The sequence below is a fragment of the Astatotilapia calliptera genome, chromosome 20 (genome assembly GCF_964374335.1).
Source record: "Astatotilapia calliptera chromosome 20, fAstCal68.1, whole genome shotgun sequence".
Taxonomy (NCBI): Eukaryota; Metazoa; Chordata; class Actinopteri; order Cichliformes; family Cichlidae; genus Astatotilapia; species Astatotilapia calliptera.
In genome coordinates, this window is record NC_137441.1 from 24,577,724 (window position 1) to 24,597,840 (window position 20,117).

At 41.1% G+C, this 20,117-nt stretch overlaps 1 protein-coding gene and 1 long non-coding RNA gene across 5 annotated transcripts; both read right to left on the bottom strand.

Moving 5' to 3' along the window:
* Positions 1–621: 621 nt before the first annotated feature.
* Positions 622–2,181, bottom strand: LOC145423040 (uncharacterized). 3 transcript variants are annotated; one of them, XR_013904161.1, is made up of 4 exons: positions 2,120–2,181; positions 1,760–1,868; positions 1,533–1,654; positions 623–1,456 (listed from the first exon to the last, which is right to left on the bottom strand). It is a non-coding gene; the product is annotated as an uncharacterized LOC145423040 (long non-coding RNA). The 3 variants fall into 3 exon arrangements; XR_013904159.1 differs by having other exon boundaries at positions 622–1,456; positions 1,760–2,154; XR_013904160.1 differs by having other exon boundaries at positions 623–1,412; positions 1,760–2,154.
* A 12,455-nt stretch (positions 2,182–14,636) lies between these two features.
* LOC145423133 (kelch-like protein 10) lies at positions 14,637–20,117 on the bottom strand. 2 transcript variants are annotated; one of them, XM_080295310.1, is made up of 5 exons: positions 19,869–20,117; positions 18,301–18,781; positions 17,274–17,888; positions 16,405–16,554; positions 14,637–15,014 (listed from the first exon to the last, which is right to left on the bottom strand). In XM_080295310.1, exons 1-5 carry the CDS (start codon positions 20,018–20,020, stop codon positions 14,652–14,654), a joined length of 1,761 nt encoding a protein of 586 aa, XP_080151436.1. In that variant the 5' UTR covers positions 20,021–20,117; the 3' UTR covers positions 14,637–14,651. The 2 variants fall into 2 exon arrangements, with proteins under 2 accessions (XP_080151436.1, XP_080151437.1); XM_080295311.1 differs by having other exon boundaries at positions 18,532–18,781; positions 19,869–20,116.

A 20,117-nucleotide genomic window follows, 5' to 3' on the forward strand; every position in this document is an offset into this window, starting at 1 on the left:
GTCTGAATTGCTAACCCTAGCTCAACAGACCACAATGCCCTGGACTGTCAGTATAGTTACATGCTGTGAACATAAGTACCTTTGATCACAGTTTGTGTTGTAAAAGAGAAGGAATATTGAAAAAAAGATCAACATTGTGATATTATTTCTTCCAAACTGACCAGAAACATGCTTGTCAGACTCTCACAGCAAAGGATCAGACTCACTGTGCATGACGGCTCAGGCCAATGATGTCTGTTAAGATTGTCAGTTGTTTAGTGCTTCTGTACAGTTAGGGTCACGTCTCTATTTCAGAATAATTAATATGCGGAAAACACTAAAAGTTGATTGTCTTCCAATATTCTAGCATAATTAAAAAACTTTGACTCTGTAAGTACATATTATTAGTCCTAATGCCAGTATGAGTCTTCATAACTCCTGCTTTGAAATACTGAACTTTGAAATTTACCTGATGAAAGATAGTTTACAGTGGCACTCTGTCAGGATCATTCTGACTATAAGATCACTGTATTAATCTGAATCCTTCTGAAATGTGCTGTGAATGAATGCTGATGCAACTCACTGTGGGAAAGCTGCTAATAAAATGAATCTGTGACACATGCAACACGTTCACAGAGGAAGAGGACTCAAAGGGAGGACACGCAGAGGCTGTGTTGAAGTCAGAAATCCAAATCTTTATTAAAAAAAAACAGGCGGCGGTTACAAACAGGAAGACAAGCAGTCCATCAAACAGTCTACAGGGTCAAACATTCAGAGAATTTAAACAGCAGTAAAAAATAACTGGACACTGAAAAACTTAAAGCAATGTGTGACGCAATAGAAGGAAGCAGTGTGTTACTGTGTTGTGTTGTTTGTTACGTTGTGATGTGTCATATCGTGTCGTGTTGTGTTATATGTAGTGCCGACGTAGGACAGTTTTTCCAATTTCATTGTACTACTGTACTATGTATGACTGTGCAATGACAATAAAGAGTTATCTTATCTTATCTTATATTCACTGAATTATCATCAATTACAAAAGAGAAAAATGACGATTTCTAAGGATTATTTTCTTAAATGCAATTAGAGTGTGGCTGGTAAAGATGGAAACATACAGAATGTAAACTGTGTGAGTTTGGTGAACTTTGTTAGTAACAAATGAGGTAAAAAAAAAACAACCCCAAAACATACAAAACACAGAAAGAGGCTCTCAGTATTCATTAATAATTAGAAAGAAAAATTCTGGTCGTGGATTTTTACAGTCTTAGTTCCGCTCGCTGTCATCATTATAATCATCATGATAAATGGCGAGGTCCTGAGGTGGGTGGGGCTGTCTCTGTGATGTCACCATGAAGGAACAGCATCTGGCACGTGTTGGTGAAACATCCCAGTACACTGGTGTAGTTTCCTCTCCAGCTGTTTGACATGTGACACTTGAATAGTGTTAGGTCAGGTGACCACATGGTTTCTAAAGTAACTGACAGGAAGTAACCAGGCCGTCAGAAATGGATGGCATGTGTGTAGAGTTACTGGAGTTGGGTAACTCTACTTACCAAAAGCAGAAGCACACAGATGAAGGATCAGATGCTGAATGTTGCAGGAACATGCTCATGTGTGGTGGTCATTCAGTGCTGCTCCGGCAGGTTAGACAGTCCAAGACTGATATGCTGCCCATCTGAGAGTTTGAAAACACACATGGAAAGATTTATTTTGTGTTACAGTCAAAGTTGGATGTTCATTTTTGTCCTTTAAAAATGTTTGTGTATTTGAAAGCACTAACATTTAAGGATGACTTGGATTGTCTCCTTTAAAGGGGAGACAAGTGTATCCACTGATCTACGTCACTTTACCTGGATGATGACTCTTCTCCCCCTCACTCAGAAACACTCCTAATATAACCAAGCAAATAAATAATATTGAAGATTTACTTACATCATTACAAAAACATCAAAAACATCTCCCTTTGATTCTATTTCTCCATTCCTGCTGAACATCAGGCAACAAATATCTCAATAAATCACAGTAAAATGTAAAGCACATGTTTTCTCTGCTTTGTCTAACCTCTGCAGAGCCTCTGTCAAGAAAAACATAACTGTAAGCATAAAACAAATATACATTCATAACACGTCACTGGACAAACCTCGGTCAGTTGATTTCCTCTGTGCAGTGCAGATGAGCATCAGTCAGCAAGTGACTCTGCTGGTTTTTCTGAGGAAACACCACCGTCTCTCCACACCGTCACCATCTGTGAGCACAAACTGCTGCTCTGCCAGCATGTAGGAATCACATATCACACACACAGGGGTGAAGAAACATCAGAGCTCAACTTTGGATACTTTAGATCTAAACAGATCAAAGTAGCTCTTAGTTTCAACAATCAGTGAGCAGACAAACAATGATACCAAACTGATTCTGTATGAATACAATATGGTATTTTCAATACAGGTGTCAAATTAATTTATTAAAACTAATACAGATATATGTATATTTTTTTTGATAAATTAGTTTGCTAAATTATAAGAATATATATTTTTTTTCATTTAACAATTGCAACTAAAAGAAATTAAATATTGAACAAAAATATATTGTCACATTCTTTGCATGCTCAGCATGCTGAAAGACTTGAAGTTGCTACAGATTTTAAGAAGTGATAATTATAGGGAAGAAACTTCTCTTTTTCATCCGTTTAATCAAACATTTGATGCCTCAGCTGTCTCAGTCCTATAGCGTTCTGCAACTACAACTAACCTGAGGCTTGGATTTGGCTGCAGGTGCCCCTGTACATCCTTCTCAGCAGCACACATGTGGGTACCATTTAATCCCACTTCTTCCTGAGCTTTGCTTCATCACAAGACCAAAGGTGGCATCCCGTGTCACAGTCTTATCATCATCCAGAAGAAACATTTGAAGAAACATTTACGCGCCTCCTGGTTTTGTTTTCTGATCCTGCGAAAAGACTGAGGACAACAAAGCCCAGAGAACACAAGATACACAACATCCAACATTCAGACTCAACAGCCTCCATAAATGAAGAGCACCAGGTTGGTTCAGTTATAGTAGATATGAGCATACTTCACATTACTGGGTATGAATAATAATGAGGAGGCAAACTTTGACGATGCAGAGCATGATGTCCCATCATCAGACTGTAAACAAACATCCACCAGGCTTCTTTGTTGCCAAAATTGATGATTCTCCTATCAGAAAGCACAACAAATTTATAATTATGTAGATAATTACATGTAGATAATGTCCTCAAGTTCTGTATAACCACTTTGTCCTCTCTCTGTGTTTGTTTCTCGTTCGTTGTTGTGTGTGTGTTTGTGTGCATTTGTCTCTTTCAAACAGGTGCCGGTCCTCACCTCTGCAGTGCTGCCGTCTCCTGTAGCGCTGCATGGTTCTAAGCTAAGTTTCCTTTCCTTTTTCTGTTCTCTCAGATTTGTCCTCAGGTTTGAAGTGTCTGTGTTGTGCAGCTGGTCTGGTCTGTCTCTAGACAGTTCAGGCTTCACCCACTAGTTAAATGGTGGAGGCTCACAGCGACATACTCAACACACAAGTTTCTGAACTCTGCATGAGGGTTTCTCCGACGAAGTGAGGGCCGTGAGGCACAGCTCCCCGTCCCCCGGTGACCCTGCTAGGTCCACCTTCTTAGGGAAACCCTCTGCAGAGGAGCTGACAGAGCCAGGAACTTGTGAGTTGTGTGTGTCCACTCAGGCATCATTCATGCTTGTTCTGTAAGCAGTTCCTGTCAGAAGGAGGAGGCGCAGCAGGAGCGTCGGGGGGCAGTGCCTCTCTCCTTCTGACATTGTTAAAGAAAACACAACAAATTTATAATTATTTAGATATTTACATGTAGGTAATGTCCTCAAGTTCTGTATATATTTACATTTAAAGGATGATCATGGTGTTGATGATGGCGTTAAGCCAGAGGACAGTGTTTCAAATGTTGTTGGTAAATCTTCAGTCACTAAAAGCTCATCTAGTGGTAAAGTGAGCACAACTTCTTCTGCCAAAATCAAGGCAAAAGCAGAAAAGGCAGCATTACTCGCTTGTATGGCAGTCTTAAAAGAGAAGCATGCTTTGGAGGAGCAAGAGCTAAAGCTAAGGAGGAAACGTGAACAGCTTGAGCTTGAAGCGCTGCTTTCTGCCTCTTCTGCAAAGTTAGCTGTTCTCCAAGCTGCTGAAGTTCAAAGTATATCTAACATATCGTCCAATGCTATGAATTCATATTATGAAAGGGAAATCAAGAAAACAGCTGCTTCAGCCACAGTCAAGCCTAGTACACCAGTCAATGAAGATAAACCTGCAGTGCAAATAGTACAGACTGAAAGCAACATATCTGCAATGATCCTGCCAGGAACGGAAATTGAAGGTGAGCCACAAGCTGAAACGGTCATCACAATGCAATTTCACAATGTGGATCCTCCATCGCCCAGGTCAATTCCTACAGCGGCAGAAGGACGGTTGGAGGACATTTGTACCATTTTACAAAGACAAAATGAAATAACTGCAACCCTTGTTCAGCATCAGCGTGCATCGTCATTACCATCCAGGAAAATACCTGTATTCAATGGTGATCCTCTTCAGTATATCTCTTTCATTAATGTGTTTGAACAAGGAGTGGAAGAAAAGGCCAATAAGAGGGACTGCTTGTATTATTTGGAGCAGTTTACAACAGGACAGCCGAGAGAGCTGGTACGCAGTTGTCAACATATGGCTGCAGGACAAGGCTATATACAAGCAAAGCAACTGCTCAAAGAACACTTTGGAAATGAATATAAAATTGCAACTGCTTATATTGACAAGGCGTTATCTTGGCCTGCAATTAAAAATGAAGATGTGAAATCATTGCAAGCATATTCTCTTTTCTTACGTGGGAGTTGTAATGTCATGGAAACATTGCAACATATGCAGGAACTGGACATGCCAGTGAACATGAAAATCATTTTGTGCAAGTTGCCATATAAAATGAGAGAGAAATGGAGAGCGTTCGCATATGATATATTGGAAACCTCTAAACACAGAGCTCAGTTTGAAGATTTGGTTGCATTTATTGAAAAGCAGGTGAAAATTCTTTCAGATCCTTTGTTTGGGGACATTCAGAATGTAACGTCAACAATCCCTGTCTCAAAGGTTGACAACAGACTGAAGTCACAACCAAGCAAACAAATTAAAGGGAACAGCTTTGCTGCTACAGCCACACCCATGATCATGAAAAAAACCTACAGTACGGAAAGGCTGATTACTACAACAAGCCATGACTTTACAGTAAAGCCATCTTGTGTCTGCTGTACTCAATGACACACACTGGAGGAGTGTCAACAGTTTCAGCGGAAGAAGCACAGAGACAAAATGCTTTTTCTAAAGGAGAAAGGGCTGTGTTTTGGTTGCTTAGGTGCTGGGCACATAAGCAAGGACTGTGCTAAGCGTTTGATATGTAGAACGTGTGGTAAAGGTCATCCCACTGTCCTCCATATTGATAACGATGGTGTAAGCCCTGAATGCTATGGAGAGCCCTCCTCTTCAAAGAATGTAAAAACTTGTGGTCATACAGGGGCCGGAAGAGAAAGCGGTTTGCTTTCCATTCTGCCAGTTCAAATAAAGTCTGTTAAAGGTAGTCATGTCATACAGACATATGCTTTTTTAGATCCTGGCAGTTCAGCTAGCTTCTGTTCAGAGCACCTCATGCAAAAGCTAAATCTTGTGGGCAAAAGAACTCACTTCCTGTTACAAACGATGGGTCAAGAAAAGGTCGTCTCTGCCCACTCACTTACTGGTCTTGAAGTTTCTGGTTTAGGCAGCAATGCCTTCTATGAACTTCCAGAAATCCTAACACAGGAAAGGATGCCTGTCACCATGGATAACTTTGTAAAGGAAGAAGATCTGATCAGGTGGCCATATCTGTCAAAGGTTCAAATTCCCCACATAATGGCTAATGTGGACCTGCTGATTGGATGCAACGCTCCCAAGTTATTGGAACCATGGGAGGTCATTCATAGCCAGGGGAATGGCCCATATGCTATAAGAACAGCATTGGGCTGGGTCATAAATGGGCCCATGGAAGATGGTAAAAGCAACTTGGACAGCGAGCACCCACCAACAGTTGTAAATAGGATATCTGTTTGTAAGCTGGAGGAGATGCTGAAAAGTCAATATAACTATGACTTTAATGAAAGGGTTACAGAGGAAAAGGGTTTGTCAAGGGAGGACCTTAAGTTCATGAAGATCATGGAAAAATCTGCAACAATGGAAGACGGACACTACTGTTTGAAGTTACCTTTTAAAAAGGATAACATAAAGATGCCAAACAATTTCTCCATAGTTAAACAAAGATTGCAAAGTCTACAACGAAAACTTCTCAACAATGAACAGTTGCATAAAGAATATAAAAACTTTATGGACGAGATGATAAGTAATGGATATGCAGAGCAAATACCTTCACAGCAGCTGTCTTGCGAAAATGGAAAGAAGTGGTACATTCCTCATCACGCAGTTTACCATCCCAGAAAACGATCCATAAGAATTGTATTTGACTGTGGGGCATCATTCCAGGGGACATCATTAAACAAGCAGCTCTTACAAGGTCCTAATCTCACAAGCACATTGCTTGGGGTTTTGCTTAGATTTCGACAGGATCCAGTCGCATTTATGGGTGACATAAAGGCAATGTTTTATCAAGTTAAAGTTGCCAAAGAAGACAGAGACTTTCTGCGTTTTTTATGGTGGCCAGATGGAGATCTGAGCAAGGACATAATTGAGTTTCGCATGACTGTTCATCTGTTCGGTGCAGTATCTTCCCCTAGCTGCGCCAGTTTCGCTTTGAGAAAAACAGCTGAGGACAATAAGACTGAATTCCTAGACAAGGTATGTGAAACGCTGAAAGAGAACTTCTATGTGGACGACTGTTTAAAGAGTGTGGCCTCCACCTCAGATGCTGTCGATTTGGTCAAAGATCTTTCAGCACAGTCAAAGGGGAGGATTTACACTGACCAAGTGGGTCAGTAACAATCGCACCCTGTTGCAAAGTATCTCTGAGGAGCAAAGGGCTAAAGACTTGAAAGAATTAAATCTTGACAGAGACAAACTTCCGGTAGAAAGAGCTCTGGGCTTGCAGTGGTGCGTGGAAACTGATACATTCAACTTCAAAATGGATATCCCTCAAAAATCCTGTACTAGGCGTGGAATGTTATCAATATCAAGTTCCATTTACGATCCATTGGGATTTCTTGCACCAGTCCTGCTGCCTGCCAAAGGAATGCAGCAGGAGCTTTGCAAAAGGAAACTGGGATGGGATGAACCAATACCCCAAACCATGTTGCAAAAGTGGAAAGGTTGGCTCAGTGATTTGCAAATGCTTTCCCATTTCAAGGTTAAAAGGTGTATACAACCAAGAGAGTTTGGACCTCTCTCACATGCACAGCTACACCATTTTTCAGATGCTGGTGAATCTGGATATGGAACCGTGTCATATCTGCGCATGCAAGATAATAGGAAATCCATCCACGTCGCGTTCTTGATGGGCAAGGCAAGAGTAACACCTCTAAAACCTGTCACTATTCCACGTCTGGAACTAACAGCTGCTGTAGTTGCCGTCCGAGTGGATCTCATGTTAAGGGCTCAGTTGAGAATGAAACTCGAGCAATCTATATTTTGGACAGATAGTACATCTGTATTAAAATATATAATGAATGAGGATAAACGATTCCTTACCTTTGTGGCAAACAGAGTCTCATTCATTACAACTGCAACTAAACAATCACAATGGAGATATGTAAGCTCGAAGAAAAACCCAGCAGATGATGCTACAAGAGGGCTCAAGGCTGGGAACGTTGTTCATAGCAGCCGCTGGATCGAAGGACCAAGCTTTCTGCAGAAGCCGGAAAGTGATTGGCCAACCAATTTAATGGAATGCTCCTTAGAACCAGAGGACCCTGAAGTCAAAGGTGAGGCCACAGTAAATGTTACTCAGGTAAAAGACTTGCTAGATGCTACATGTCAATTGATGGTGTACTTCTCAGACTGGAGAAGGCTCAAGGTTGCTGTTGCTTGGTTCCTTAGACTGAAGGAAATCCTTCGTTCAATGAGAAATAAGAAAAAAAGACCGCAACCTTACTCAGATAACCCAATTTGTAAAGGTACTACAAAGGAGAAAGTAAAGAAAACGCAACTGTACAGACTATCTTCAAAGGATCTTCTGGAAGCTGAGCTTGCCATTATTAGATTTTGCCAGCAACAACGATTTGGAGAGGAGGTTGCTACGTTGTCAAGTGGGAAAGGTTCTGTGAGCAGGCACAGCTCAATTTATAGATTAGATCCTTATCTTGACGATAAAGGCCTCTTAAGAGTTGGGGGACGACTGACAAAGTGTCATGGTCCTGGGCCATGTTGGCCCAGTGTTCTTAGTGTTCTTGTATGTTTGTATTTTGTTCCTTGCTTAGGCCATGTTTTCTGAGTTGCCCTGTTGTGTTGTTCCCTAAGTGTTTTCCCTTCATGGCTTTTACCCCCTGTGTGCCCCTCTGTGTATCTGTGAGCCCTCGTCTCTCCTTATGTTTTATTCCATGTTTCCCCTGCCCATTATGTCTAAGTTCTCCCCGTGCTCTCTCTTCCCCCTGTGTGCCCTCTATGTATTTATGAGCCCTCGTCTCCCTTTGTGGTTGTTTCATGTTTTCCCAGCCCGTTATGTCTGTGTTTTCCCCGTGCTCTCTCTCTCCTCCTGTCTGAACCTCTGTGTACTTCCTGTTTACTTTGTGACTCTCACGCCCGTACATGTCATGTTCAGTTCACCCTGCCCTGTCTCGTTATGATTATCAGTGTCACCTGTGTTCCCCGTGTGTTCCCACCTTCCTCGTTAACCCTCTGTGTATTTCTGTCTGCGTCTCCCTCTGTTCAGCGTGACGTCGTCCCTCATGTTGTGTGGATCTCCCTGTGTCTCTCTGCGTATGTTAGTTTACTTTTCCCAGTTTAGTTTTGTATTTCCTGTGTTCTGCCATTCCAGCATTAAAGCTGTGATTTTGAGTTCATCCCCGTGTCTGTGAGTTTTGCGTTTGGGTCCTCCTCCTGCCTGCCACACAGCCGAGCCTTGACACAAAGGGCTCCTTACCAGAAGAAATAAAGCATCCCTTTGTTCTTGCAAAGGATCAACATGTAGCAAGTCTCATCCTAAAGCACATTCATCAACAGCTTGGTCATAGCGGTCGTAACCACACCTTATCCACACTAAGGAGAAGATACTGGATCACAAAGGCCAACTCAGCTGTAAGGAAGGTTATCGCAGAATGTAATTTTTGCAGGAAATATCATGGAAAAGCCTTGGAGCAAAAGATGGCAGATTTACTCAAGGAAAGAATCTTGCCAGATAACCCACCATTCACCAATGTCGGGGTTGATTACTTCGGACCTATTGAAGTGAAAAGAGGACGAGGTACAGCTAAACGCTATGGAGTCATTTTCACCTGTTTAGCCAGCCGAGCAGTGCACTTGGAAGTGGCTAGCTCTCTAAACACAGATGCCTGCATTAATGCTTTGCGTCGTTTTGTGAGTCGAAGAGGTCAAGTCGCTCACATCCAATCGGACAATGGAACCAACTTTGTCGGAGCAGACAGAGAGTTAAGGGAGGCTCTTGAATCGCTGAAACATACCCAAATAGCGGATGCTTTGCGACACATTGGAATAAGATGGAGTTTTAATCCGCCTGGAGCATCACATCATGGTGGAATTTGGGAACGGATAATTCGTATGATCAGAAAGATTCTGAGATCCGTTCTTCAGCAACAACAGTTGGACGACGATGGCTTAAATACGGTTCTATGTGAAATTGAAGCAATTTTAAATGACAGACCCATCACAAAGCTTTCTGATGATCCAAAAGACCTAGAGCCACTTACACCAAATCACATCCTCCTGATCAGAATCAGAATCAGAATCAGAATACTTTATTGATCCCTGGGGGAAATTATTTTTTGTTACAGTGCTCCATTTGAAAGGAAAACCATCTTTACCACCCGGACTATTTGACCCTCAGGATATGTATCTGAAGAGAAGATGGAAACAGGCTCAGTACATCTCAGACCTTTTTTGGAAACGATGGATACGCGAATACCTGCCTTTGTTACAGGAGAGACAAAAATGGAACCAAAAGAAGAAGAATCTAAAACCTGGAGATATAGTCATTATAATGGATTCTTCTGCACCGCGTGGTTCCTGGCCACTTGGAAGAGTTCTGGAAGCCATTTGTGACAAAAAAGGACTCGTGCGATCTGCACGTTTAAAAACAAAGACTAATATTCTGGAAAGACCTGTAACCAAACTTTGCTTGTTACATGAGACTGTAATCTAAAAGTGTGTTACTTATGTTTATTTATGTGAATGTATAGGTCTAAAGTAGACTCTATTAGTGGCTCCTTATTTTCTTTGTGATTAGAATTGCCATGTCTGATAGCCATTTCAATTAGGGGCCGGGGTGTAGGAGCCATTCTTGGGTTAATACCTTATGTGGTCACTAGAGGTTACCTTTTTCTGTTTTGATTATGTAATGTAAAGGTATTTAAGGTAGACGCACGTAATCGGCGTCAGGTGTGTCATTGAGAAGGCAAACAGTTTGTGACCGTTGCGCTGTTATGCTATGTCGATACGGAATAAAGACCAAAAATGACAAGATACATACTGCTGGATTTATTGGACTGTGAACATTCATGCATACCAGTGACATCGCGTCACCCCCGTTAACGACCACCTCAGTGGCTTCAAGCGTAGGCTTAGCCTCTACACCAAGGAAACTTAAAAACTCCTGAAGACGCCTGGAGACGGAAGAAGCCCCCCCACTCGGAGAAGGAACACCGCTGCGCCTTTTTCTTTTATCAAATCAAATCAAATCACTTTTATTGTCACATCACATGTGCAGGTACATTGGTACAGTACATGTGAGTGAAATTCTTGTGTGCGAGCTTCACAAGCAACAGAGTTGTGCAAATACAATAACGTAAACAAAGCAAAATACAAGGATGGCTAATCTGAACCTAATAAATATATGTACAATATATAATAGTATATGCATTTCTGGATGTGTATACTAAATGTTTTTCTGTGTGTGTGTGTGTGTGTGTGTGTGTGTGTGTGTGTGTATACACATTTTTACAAATTAAATAGAGTAAAAATAAAATAAAATATATAAAAATATACAGAGTTGAGACATGTGCAAAACAGTGGCATTACTGTACAGTGTGTAGTGCATAATGTTGAAGTTCCAGTAGTGAAGCTGAGGTGTCTATGATGTGTTTTAACTTCCCGTTCAGTGTTCTCGTTTCTAAACACTACTTTACCCAGAGTTTGTACAAGGCTTCATTCTCACCCCCGAACAGTTAATAAGGTGATAACGAGCAAAAGAAGTTGATAGAAAAGTTAACATCATTTTATCCGTTAGTAAAAATCAGTGTGTTTGGACTCGCTGGCTGATATTTTAGGGAATCGAGCTCATTCGTTCCCTTGCAGAGAGCTCAGTGTGGTATCATTCATCAGTTCGAGCAGCCAGTTTGGTTCTAAAGAACATGCAGCTGACTGAATGAGGCGTTTCATGATATTTAACCCACCGACAGCATAAAACAGAGTCGTTAGCTGATGAGCAGACTCTGGATTTTCTGTTGTTTGAGACTCGGTCATAGCAGCGTTTCATGTTAAAGTAAAACATGTTAGACTGGACTGACCTTGACCTTTGAGAGGTCAAACTGAAGGAAGCCTTTGTGTTTTACCTTCATTTTTCTGTTTATGAACAAAGACACGAGTCTGCAGAACATATCGTCGATCAGGCCTCTGTTCCCTAGATTTAGACACATTTCACACCCCTTCAGTGAGTCTTGATCATTTCAGCTGTGTTCTGAAATGAGAAACTGAACCCTTGAACACATCAGGGAACTGTTCACAGAGGTCCCAGAGACCTCTATAGGGCCAGAAGTCTTTTACAGACGCAGGGGTCGCCCCCTGGTGGCCTGTAAATGGAGTACAGTTTTTTTGTTTTGTTGCTTCACTTTTCCAACCTGGCAGCTGTGTCAATGTTCTGATGTCTGTGGTCCTTTTTGGCAGTGACGTCATTCCCGAGTTTGTGCATTCCAGCAGGAAAGTCAGAAAAGCAAAGTAAGATGGGATTTATTTTAGCTGCAGCACGTTCATTGATAGAATGTGGTAAGTGCTTAGCATGTGGCTTATATCATGAGTCACAAATACAGGTGAGTGACAGAGCAGATTATGTTTATGTTCTCTGTCACCATCTTGGATTGTTGAGGCTGCCTGCTCTGACTTTCCAAGAAGGAAATACTAGTTGAGGGGGAGTTCCAGATGAAAATTACTACTGGGAGCTCAGGAATTCCGACTTCCGACTCAATCTGGAATGCACCGTAAGCCAAGGGCCAACAAGACAACAGCAGATATTTTGACGTCGCCCCCTGGTGACAGGACAAGGTTACAGCACCATTGTACAACCACACCGCTGCCTTCAGTGACCTTGCTTTTTAGGTGTAACCACTTTTCTGTATCTCTGTTGACACTTAATCGCAAAAAAAAATGTTGTTTGAAGTCAAAAATAGTCTGATAATTATGGGGCGCCGTTTGTAAACTGAAACATGCTGAAATTAACGGCAACATTTTTCCACATTTAGCTCAAAACCTTACAAAAACATGTTTTTTCGAGTAATTTTTTACAACATTTAGTAAAATATTTGTAACTTTTCATCAAATGTTAAATATTAAATCTAAATGTTAAATATTAAATCTAAATATTATATTTAAATCTAAATGTTAAATGTTAAACCTAAATGTTTAGGCTAATATGCAAATTTATTGTACGAATCAACGGAAATACCAAAATAAAAGCTTCCCGAAAACCTCCGGTGCAAAATTGTGTCTGTTCTCACCCCTCATTTCTCCCCGCCATGTGCTGCTTCACTTCTTGCCTACGAGCATGTCCAGCGATTTTGCTGGACATGCTTGAGGATTTTGTTTAAGTGTGGTAATGAGATGATGATTCTTTTTTCTGTATAGCTGAACAGGCTCTTGAGATCCTACATGTGCTGCCATCACTCTTCCCATCCACCTCTGCTCCTCCAAAGAGGGCACGGGATGCGAGTGAGGCTCTGGTGCATGTCCTTGAGGTGAGTTGTGTAAAATGTAGTAGTTGTTTTTTGTTTTTGTTCTTTTTGGGACAACAGTATTAAAAAATGCTTCTGATGAGTGCCAAAGTATTTTATATTCACATATTATATGTTCTAAGCCTTCAAAAGGCACCTAAAACACATTTTTGGAATGAGGGTTCTCACAGGTTAGATCTCTGTGACCAGTAAATACAAACATGGATGCATTACGTGGTAGCACATTTTTATCACCTCAATGATACCTAATTAAATGTAGCCTTGGTTTTCTGTTTTTCAGGAAGGCTAGACAGATGTGAACAGTAATTCCATCGAGAATAATTAAAAGTAGCAATTTCAGATGTGTTTTCTCAGAACCTCAACTTTTGTTGTAATTTAGCTTTAGTTATGTGTTTGAAACAAAAGTGCATCATCCTTACAAAAGTATGTCTGTGTTATGTGTTAAAGGACCAAGAAGACCCTAATACCTATCTGATGAAACGTCCTCTCTCCTGCCCAGTCCTGATTGTGAGTCCATCCAACTGCATCCTAGCGGTAGGAGATGTGCCAATAACCACATTTCCAAAAGACTTGGTTACCGAGGGTGCTTTATACCTTATGGCCTACTATTACACCCTTCACCTTACATACCCAAAGTGTGTAGCCACTCTGCTTTCCGTCATACAGACGGAGGTTCTCTTGGACAAAATCCATGAGAGAGATCTCACATCATCTTACAAGAAGAGCATGGCTGAGTGGACTGCTTTTATTGGCCAGTAAAGCCAATATGGTCAGATGGACTATAGGAAAGGACTTCCTCTCTCCTTCCACGGCTACTACAGTCCATGTTGGTTGTGATTGATTTTTGTTTGTAATTTGGCCAGGTTAGCCCAGTGTTATAATTAAGGGTGCACGATAATATTGGCTAACATGCCGACATTTTGTGTTTGGTTTGTGCAGTGCAGAGACAGCCTCGCTTTTAGTTAATTTTAAGATTTTTTTTTTCTTTAATCTTGAGTTTAGACAGAAGACTATTCAGAAAATAGGCTCTACTGTGAAAGAGTAAATTGACTAAGCTGAGACTGACTAGTTTGGTATAAAAGTAAGAATTGCTTTATTGGGTATTGGCTAGTACAACTGTAAAATATTGGATACATCCTTACTCAAACCTATAGACTGTTACCAGACAGAACCGCAGCTGAAATAACAAGGGAGAGTGAAAACTTCCCTTTATTCTTATGGTGTTTACCTAGCAAGAGTTGAAAAGTCCGACATGCGGCTTATTGTGATCTGGTCACCCTGTGTGCATGTCTGGTATGGCTGCTCAGCAGCCATACATTACAGGGAATGAAAAAATCTTTTCAATTTGTTATTGTTGCAATTGCATTCTCTTAATAAAACCCAGTATCTACAGTGCAGGCTCTCCTACTGAAAGTTTTTGAGATACATACATAAAATGTCCAGTTCACCAGCAGTTTAATGCTCTAAAGATTTATTTCAGTCCTTCATGTTCGAGACTCAGATGTTGACACATGGCAGTACTGCACTTTAAAGATTTTACGTGGACTCTGCTGACTCCATTGCTAATTTCAGAACATCCTCAAGTGGCAGGAAGTCACGAGGAAAGGTGTACTCAGTCAGGTTGGAAAGTCCGGACATCACACAGCAGCTCAAGTCTGTGCGGAAAATATCCATGTCGCACGCCTCATACCACTCATTGGTTAAAGCGGTGTAGTACTCGACGTCCGAAGTGGTGGTGAAGCCATTGAAACCCCCGACGACAAAGAGGCGATCATCAATTACCTCAATGCCAAAGTTGCTGCGGGGGGTCAGCATAGAGAACACGAGGTTCCACGTGTTGGTATGCGGGTTGTAAGCCTCAGCGGTGCGCAGATAGTTGTTTCCATCGAAGCCACCAACCTAAAAGTAAATACGTGGCTCAAATGATTGAATGTAAGTGTAACCAGCTTCACCGTACCCCTGTAAGAAAATGCACCTGCTATATGTCTTTAGCTGCTTTTGCACAGATACTCCAGAAAGTGACGGAAGAATTAAGTTGCAATATTGTCCAAAGTTGCCCTTAATATGTAGCAGATACAAGGAAATTGTTTACCTTAGGTGTGATCTGACTACTGGAAATACTCTGATTGGTTTAGGGTTTTACCTGGATAAAGCGAACAGCTACCTGACATATTCTCATGCTGTTATATGGAGTTTACACATAAAAGTTGTTTAAAAAAGGCCCATTAACGTCCCAGTATTTGCATTTTCACAGGCCCGCATTTGTTGGGAATGTCTAGAAAAGATCAGGGTGCAGTGGTGTGTGAAAATGACTTCTGAATTAAAAGGAGAAAGTAAAATAAAGTAGAAGCCAGCTGTTGTGGAAGTCTGTATGAGACCTTTTTTCACTCAAGCCTCAACTACAGCTATTAAAGTGCTGTTGTCTATTACACCACGCTATTATCAACAAAGATGAATAGCCCTCGACAAAAAGTATTTGTGTTTTCAGTATAAATGTCTTCACAGCTCTTTTGCCTTTAGTCCAAAAAGGAACACTGAGTTCCAGTCCTTTCTTCCTATAACAGATTAAAGTAGCCCTGACAGGCTATAAGTGCCTATAAGCCTGATCAAAGACCCTGAGGTCAGCACCAGGGTAAGGTCACTGCATTCTGCTGATGATAACTTTTCCTTTTTTTGAATAGAGACTTAGTCTGAATAGAAAATAAATACTAAACGGTAGCTAGCTAAATAAAGAAGTGTGTCTCAGAAGGTGAGACTAAAATCTTTGCTTTTTACCAAAGGGTGCAGCTGCAAAACAACTAAATAAGTGGTTTTAAGGCAAATAGCAAGATAAATTTACAGCTAAAAGGCCTACCGTCCCCAGAGGATGAGTTCTAATCACTTGGCTTATTCCCTCATTTTTCTAAAGGTATTGCAGGATAAGTTTGAAATTGTCTCTAACATATGTCCTCTATGGAACGATGAGGATGACAATGTTGGTTTTGAATAAGTATTTCTGTTGTACTGAGTGAAATGTGAAATCATCAAAGACACAACATTTTGGGAATGAGGCACATGAAAAAAAAAAGAGAGGCAGAAACATCACTAATCAGTTAAATTAATACATAGAATGAGTAAGAATGCCTTCTCTGAACCTGTGGTCAGGATAGGAATCTGATCATTGATAAATACAAAACAAAGTTAGCCAAATTCTGTGTCAGCCAAATCTGTGTTAAGCCTTGCTGATCAAAGCACATTACAGATTTGATTTGTATGTTACGTGAGTGTCAGCACTACTTTGTGGTCTTACTGCAAAGACATGATCCGCATATGCAATGACACCTATCCCGCTGCGGCGGCTGTTCATGGGACTGATCATCGTCCACTGGTTGCTCTCTGGGTTGTAATATTCAGCTGTCTGCAGACACTCGTTGCCATTGAGTCCACCACAAATGTAAATCTGAAAACAAAAAAGGGACATTAAAAATTTTTACATTTCTTAGATTTCAGTTGGAAACAATGTTACCTGTAAGTGAAATGTTTCCACATCATTTGTGAAGTAAGACCGATACTCAGTACCCAAGTGTCCAACTGAAAAATATGACAATTAACAAATGTGTGTGTTTTACAATTTTTTTAATATCTGTTATATTTTAGTTGACAAGTCAACTCAAATAAAGTACTGTACATAAATGCAAAGATGCACTTGTGATCAGTTAGAAACAAAATAGATATATATTAGTATATTTTTCAACTTTTTAAACTATACTTTTAAATTTGAAAACATGAACATAGAAACCAGTTTGTGACCTATCTTGCACCTCGCTTCACTGTAAAAATGTGTATTCCCTGACTGGTTGGCAAGTGGTTGCTGGAGGTTGATGGCTGTCACTACTGTGAAATTGTAACCAGGAAGGTTTTGCACCACAAGCCTCCTTGTGTTTCCTTTGGTCGTAAGCAGACTGTTGAGGTTTGCATGGAGTACTCTGACTTACTGCAAATACTCAAACTATTTGCTGTAGAAATCTGTAGAGTCTTTCATACAACCACTGCCTAACCAGCTGAGGAGTACACATTTTCCCCTAGCAACTGGTTGTTACCAAAGGTTGCTGACAGGTCTCTAGGCCTGTGTGCCTTAGACCCTACTCTATTTCTCTGCTACTGTTTTACTTCACCCACCCGGTTGTTAAGTGTTGTGCAGCTGGCGTGGCTCCTCTGTTCGTGCATCGGTGCAATAAGACTCCACTGGTTGATTTCAGGTTGATAGCGCTCTGCACTGCTGAGTCGTACATGCCCGTCGTGGCCTCCCAGGGCATAGATGAACCCGTTCAACACAGTCACGCTCACATAGCAGCGGCGGGAGTGCATGGGCGCCACCTCATTCCAGGCGTGAGTGGTCAGGTCAAACCTACGGACGCTGTTGAAATGCTCCACCCCGTCGAAGCCACCAACGGAGTAGACGTACCCGTTGAGGAAGGCGGCTCCATGATAAGCACGAGGACACTCGAGGTTGTTCGTTACGTTGACCCAGCGGTTAGCCCGGCAATCGTAGGCCTCGATGCCGTTAGTTGGCTCACCACCACTCCACCCCCCAATGGCCAGCAGGATGGAATGAGGCAGGCGGGGACGAGCAAGAGGGTGATACAAGGCAGACATGAAGGGTCTGCTTCCTAGATCATGTATGTCTAAGATGGCATTACTTATCATGGACAGGCACTCAGAATTGGCCTCCACCAGCTCACTAGACAGCACATTGTCCTTTAGGTAGTCTGACGTCATCAATCCCAGTCGGACCTATAGAGAGATGACAGAAGAGAATGTGACTATGAATTTCAACTACATCAGTTTTAGTAAACTCAAGCTTCTTTAGGATAATGCTCCTAATGTTGTTTAATTTTCTTATTGCTAGCAAGAGAGCGACCAAAGTCAGACACCATTAGCCTTTTCGTCAACAGGGACAGTTTTTAGTCATAGCCCTAGCAACTATACTTAATAAATATAATTTATTCTATAGTATGTGTGTAGAGATCTGATACGGTTTTAATGCTCTTGAAGAGAATTTCTTAAATGTGGTTTGGCTACACCTGAAAAGAGCAACATCTCAAGATATTAAAGCATCCTTATACCCAGATGGATCGACTCAATCTATGACTTAAATGCTGAAGATTTAAGTCCAAACTAAATGTAGTAATGAAAGTTTATAGACCTTGGACAACAGAGCGGTGAGGTGTTGTTTCCGTTGTACAGGTACATGGCTAATCCACTTTGTAAGCGCTTCATACAAAGTGGTCTCCCACACATTGAGGTCCTCTCTATCAAGGATGTCAGCAAGTTCCTCCACAGTTAGGTGCAGGAACTCCTCCTCAAGAACAACCTGCTCAAAGTTACTGATGATGTAGTGGTAGGTCTTGGTGCGTAGTTCGGGTGATAAGCATACTTTTGTGAACTGCCAAATGCCAACGCAGTTCTCTGGGCACAGTTGCTCCCCGAGGAAGTCAGAGCAGAGTTTCACAATGTCCATTGCATTGAATTGATCAGCTGCCATGAGAAGTTCCACTACATTTTCCCCCGTTATGGAAACTGAGCCGGTGTATGCAAAGTTAATGATGAGTGCCATCATCTCAGAAGACAAGCCAGGTATGTTGAAGACCTGTTTGTCTGGGTCGCTGCAGTGGGTGAAAAGAGCCCTGAGGGTAGAGATGGAGACAGAGTAGAGAATATTAAAAGGTGTGGAGGCAACAAGATAATAAACTATGTCATGCACAAGTACTCCAAGTAACTCCAAAACAGAGTTTGTACATGTTTAGTGCACTTGATTGTTGGGTTTTCAATGTCTTTATTACATTGGCAGCATGTTTATGAAGCTATTGCCAAACACAATGCAGTCCCACACCATGACAGAGCCTCCACCGTGCTTTAAAGTTAACTCTAAACACTCACTGTTGTACCTCTATGACAAATATTGAAATCAACTCCATAGGGCCAGTTTACCCTGATATTTAGTCTAGTTATTGCGTAATTTGGCATACCTCAGTCTGTTTCCTTTCCTTATGGAAGTTCCAGTGCATGTTGCTTAATTACAGTCTCTGTTTCCCTTCCACAACCATTTCTTTTCTTTTTTTTTCTTAACATTTATTTATTGGTTTTAACAGGTTTTACATGAACCATGAAACCATTTCTGATGAGGATGAGGAAACCATTCCTCTGAAAATGATCGGGTACAAGCACTGGACTAAAAAGGGTGAAAAATGTCCAAACCAAACCTTTATAAGTCTTCAAAAAAACACAGAACTATTGCTCAAGTGGACTTTTAAAGAATCATCTGTTTCAAAGCAAAATATAAAAAAATGAGAGGCAACTCAAAACTTTTGCTCAGCGTATAACTGTATAACACAGTTCAACCTTTTTAGTATCAGGAAGTCTGGTGTGTCTTACTGTCTCAATAACAGTGGGGAAGATATTAATGTAACTTAATAAAACACTTCAATTAGACTTCACACAATCACCAAGTGATTCACAGTGCTTTTTAAATGGCACATTTACTGAAGTGGAATCTGGAGCTCTGTGAAGGTAATGATGAAATCTGCAAATGTTTGCATTATGTTTTGGGTGTATCTGTCAGTTGACCGTGACAAAGTCTTTCTATCAGAAAAGTTTTATGATTCAACCTGTTCCTTTTGGTTGGCACTGTTTCACCAACTAAGACCATGAATTACATTTTTCACAGGTATAAATCAGTCAACTGTCCTTCACATTATCAGGTAAGCAACTCACCTGAAGTACGGCGTACAGTTACATAGGATGATCCTGTGGACCGGAAATTCAACATCCTCCACTTTGATGATTGCATCACAAAATTGTCCCTCCAAACAGAGTTCATTATTTACTGAGCTCGACTTGTATGGCAGCTGGCCTTCTTCACTCATCTTGAGTTTTGTGACTGCTTTTCTTAGTTTTTTTGTCTGCAGTTTGTCTTGAAGTGTTCAAAATCAAACCTAACTGTGGAATTTGGGGAATGGAGCC

What these genes read in the sequence shown, in the direction of transcription:
- LOC145423133 (XM_080295310.1), bottom strand. Translation starts at nt 20,020, where the DNA reads ATGAGTGAAGAAGGCCAGCTGCCATACAAGTCGAGCTCAGTAAATAAT. An exon ending in AACTGTACGCCGTACTTCAG is followed by an intron (nt 18,782 to 19,868) that starts GTGAGTTGCTTA and finishes CTCTACCCTCAG; the next exon opens with GGCTCTTTTCACCCACTGCA. An exon ending in TCACCGCTCTGTTGTCCAAG is followed by an intron (nt 17,889 to 18,300) that starts GTCTATAAACTT and finishes ATCTCTCTATAG; the next exon opens with GTCCGACTGGGATTGATGAC.